Below are 2,531 nucleotides of genomic sequence, written 5' to 3' on the forward strand. Positions count from 1 at the left end.
AAAAAAAAAAAAAAAAAAAAAAAAAAAAAAAAATTCCTATGTTGCTCTAATCTTTTTTTTAATTTTTGTTTGGTTTGCCCAATGTAACATTTGTCACATTCACATGGTATTTTGTAAATTAAGTTCGATTGTTCTAGTTTATCAACCTTGTCCTTTAGTTTTGTAAATATTGAATTTATTTTAACTAGGTTATAAAATACTAGTTTCACATTAGTATTTTTAAAACATTTATTTATTTTATTCGACAATGGTTTGATAATCGGGAACTTATAAATTTTTTTGCTGTTCTGTTCTTTTTTCTGATCTTTATCTATTCTAAACTTATTAAACACCATGTGTATGAAACTCGTTGGGTAATTATTATTTTTTAAGATTAGTCATATTCTTTTCTTATTTTCCATATGGAATTTCTTACTATTTAATGTCAGTGCTCTAAATAATAAACCTTTAATGACCCCAATTTTTTGGCTCATTGGATGATTCGAATTATAACTTATACATCTACCAGAGCTTGTAGGTTTAACATACCAGTTCGTTACAATAGAACCGTCTTCGTTTCTTATAATATTCATATCTAGGAAGGGTAAGGTTCTATTATTCTCTACCTCCCTTGTGAATTGGATCTTATTATTGACATTATTGAAGGTCTTTAGTGTTTGGTCCATTTCATCTTTAGGTATTGCTGTGACAACGCCATCAACATAAACCTTCAGGAAAGGAACTGGAAAGGGTAACCTGCCTTCAATCTTTCTTAAGATATAATTTATCACTAGATTGGCTAGCACTGGGCTCGCTGGATTACCCATGCTAGAGCCATCCATTTGTTGGTAGAAAGACCCGTTGAACTGGAAGTAGCTCAATTCAAAACAAAATTGTATTAGTTCCACCAAGATATTCTTCGGGACTTTTATGGATTTTGCAAGTTCTTTCCAATCTTCATTGATTGTTTTTAATACCAGTTCTTTGGGAATGTTTGTAAAAAGGGAGATTACATCCAATGATACAAGTATGTATCCTTCTGGTAATTTTATTTCTCTTATAATCTCCGCAAACTCAAACGAATTCTTGATGGAGAAAACAAGTTTGTTTGAGATAGATTTTGTTAACGTCTGATGTACAAATTTTGCTAATTTATAGCACGGTGACCCTATGGAACTCACAACCGGTCTTAAAGCACGTTCTTTTTTGTGAGTTTTCCTTAATCCATACAGTTTTGGCGCGACTGAATTATAAGATCGCAGGTTTTTTCCCATTTCTTCTGAGATGATGGATTCATTTTGTAATTTGATTGTTAAATTATTCGTTAATTTTTCAAATTTGTTAGTAGGATCCTTGCTTAATATACTGTATGTGTTTCTATCTTCCAACAGTTTTTCCATTTCTTTGATGTATTCCTCCTTTTTCATGATAACTGTGTTGTTTCCTTTATCCGATCTTGTTATTATTAAGTTCGGATTCTGTTTCAAGAAACGTTTTGTTGTTAGATAGTTTTCTTTTGTTTCATTCTTCCATAGTTTTTGGTTTTTATTNGTTTTGTTGTTAGATAGTTTTCTTTTGTTTCATTCTTCCATAGTTTTTGGTTTTTATTGTAATAGTTCGAAATTATTCTCACCGTTTTTGATCTTACATTATTTTGTTCATCCTTTATTATTTTTGTGTCAACATTTTCGATGTTAATATTTTTTATGCCTTCTTCTAGATCTTTTATTAAAGTGCCTACTGGCACTTCTTTGGGTCTTAATGGAATACCATATCCTGGTTCTAGGTTTAGTATTTTTTCTACTTCTTTCGGTAGCCTTACTATTATTATTACTTACTAATATTGTAAGATTCTTCATGCTGGTAACCATGTAAAAGTAGATTAGAGTAATTATTTGTTTCGTCTAAAATTTACGTTTCTTCTTTTAGCAAAATGATTTCTGGTATATCTTCCTTCTCTGTTTCTGCTAAGCGAATAGATCCAAAAGCTACCATAATTTTATCTTTGGTTTTTACTTCCCATTTTCCTAAACCTGAAAATTTACATTATTTCACGATATTTTTTTAAAATACTATATTTACAGAGAAAGAGGATTGGTATTTATACCTTTAAATATCATTATAATTAAATGAATTTTGCCGTTTCTAGGTACTTCTAGTAATTTATTGTGAATAATAATATTTTTTTTTCTCTCTCTCTCTCTCTCTGGAGTATAAAAAAATTATCAGTCTTATTCAGTATTAAATCCAAGTAAATATTCACAAACAACTTTAAATAGACAACAATTGAAGAAATGATTACATTGCCGTTAAATTTACGATTTTGTAAAAACTTGTTTTTATCTGATTTCAAATCTAATAATTCTTCAGTTCGTTTAGTTTCTCGAAATTTACCGCCTTCCACGTGCCTGTCAAACAAATACAATAATAGTTTATACCATCTATTTGAGAAAAGTCTATTTTGTACTTACCAATCAAAACTGTGTTCCCATCGAACAAGAGAAGAAATAGATGCAGTTTCTCTAGAAACAGGATAAGGAATTCTCTGACAG

General features: G+C 29.7%; 1 protein-coding gene across 1 annotated transcript; it reads right to left on the reverse strand.

The window, feature by feature from the left end:
• Nucleotides 1-377: 377 nt before the first annotated feature.
• On the reverse strand, nucleotides 378-1,406 carry LOC106792377. Its single transcript, XM_014758776.1, has one exon. It carries the CDS (start codon nucleotides 1,404-1,406, stop codon nucleotides 378-380), a length of 1,029 nt encoding a protein of 342 aa, XP_014614262.1.
• Between the last annotated feature and the right edge of the window lie 1,125 nt (nucleotides 1,407-2,531).

The sequence above is a fragment of the Polistes canadensis genome, unplaced genomic scaffold (genome assembly GCF_001313835.1).
Source record: "Polistes canadensis isolate GaletaPanama2010 unplaced genomic scaffold, ASM131383v1 scaffold_414, whole genome shotgun sequence".
Classification (NCBI taxonomy): Eukaryota; Metazoa; Arthropoda; class Insecta; order Hymenoptera; family Vespidae; genus Polistes; species Polistes canadensis.

Coding starts and splice junctions, on each gene's coding strand:
- LOC106792377 (XM_014758776.1), bottom strand. CDS start 1,406: ATGAAAAAGGAGGAATACATCAAAGAAATGGAAAAACTGTTGGAAGAT.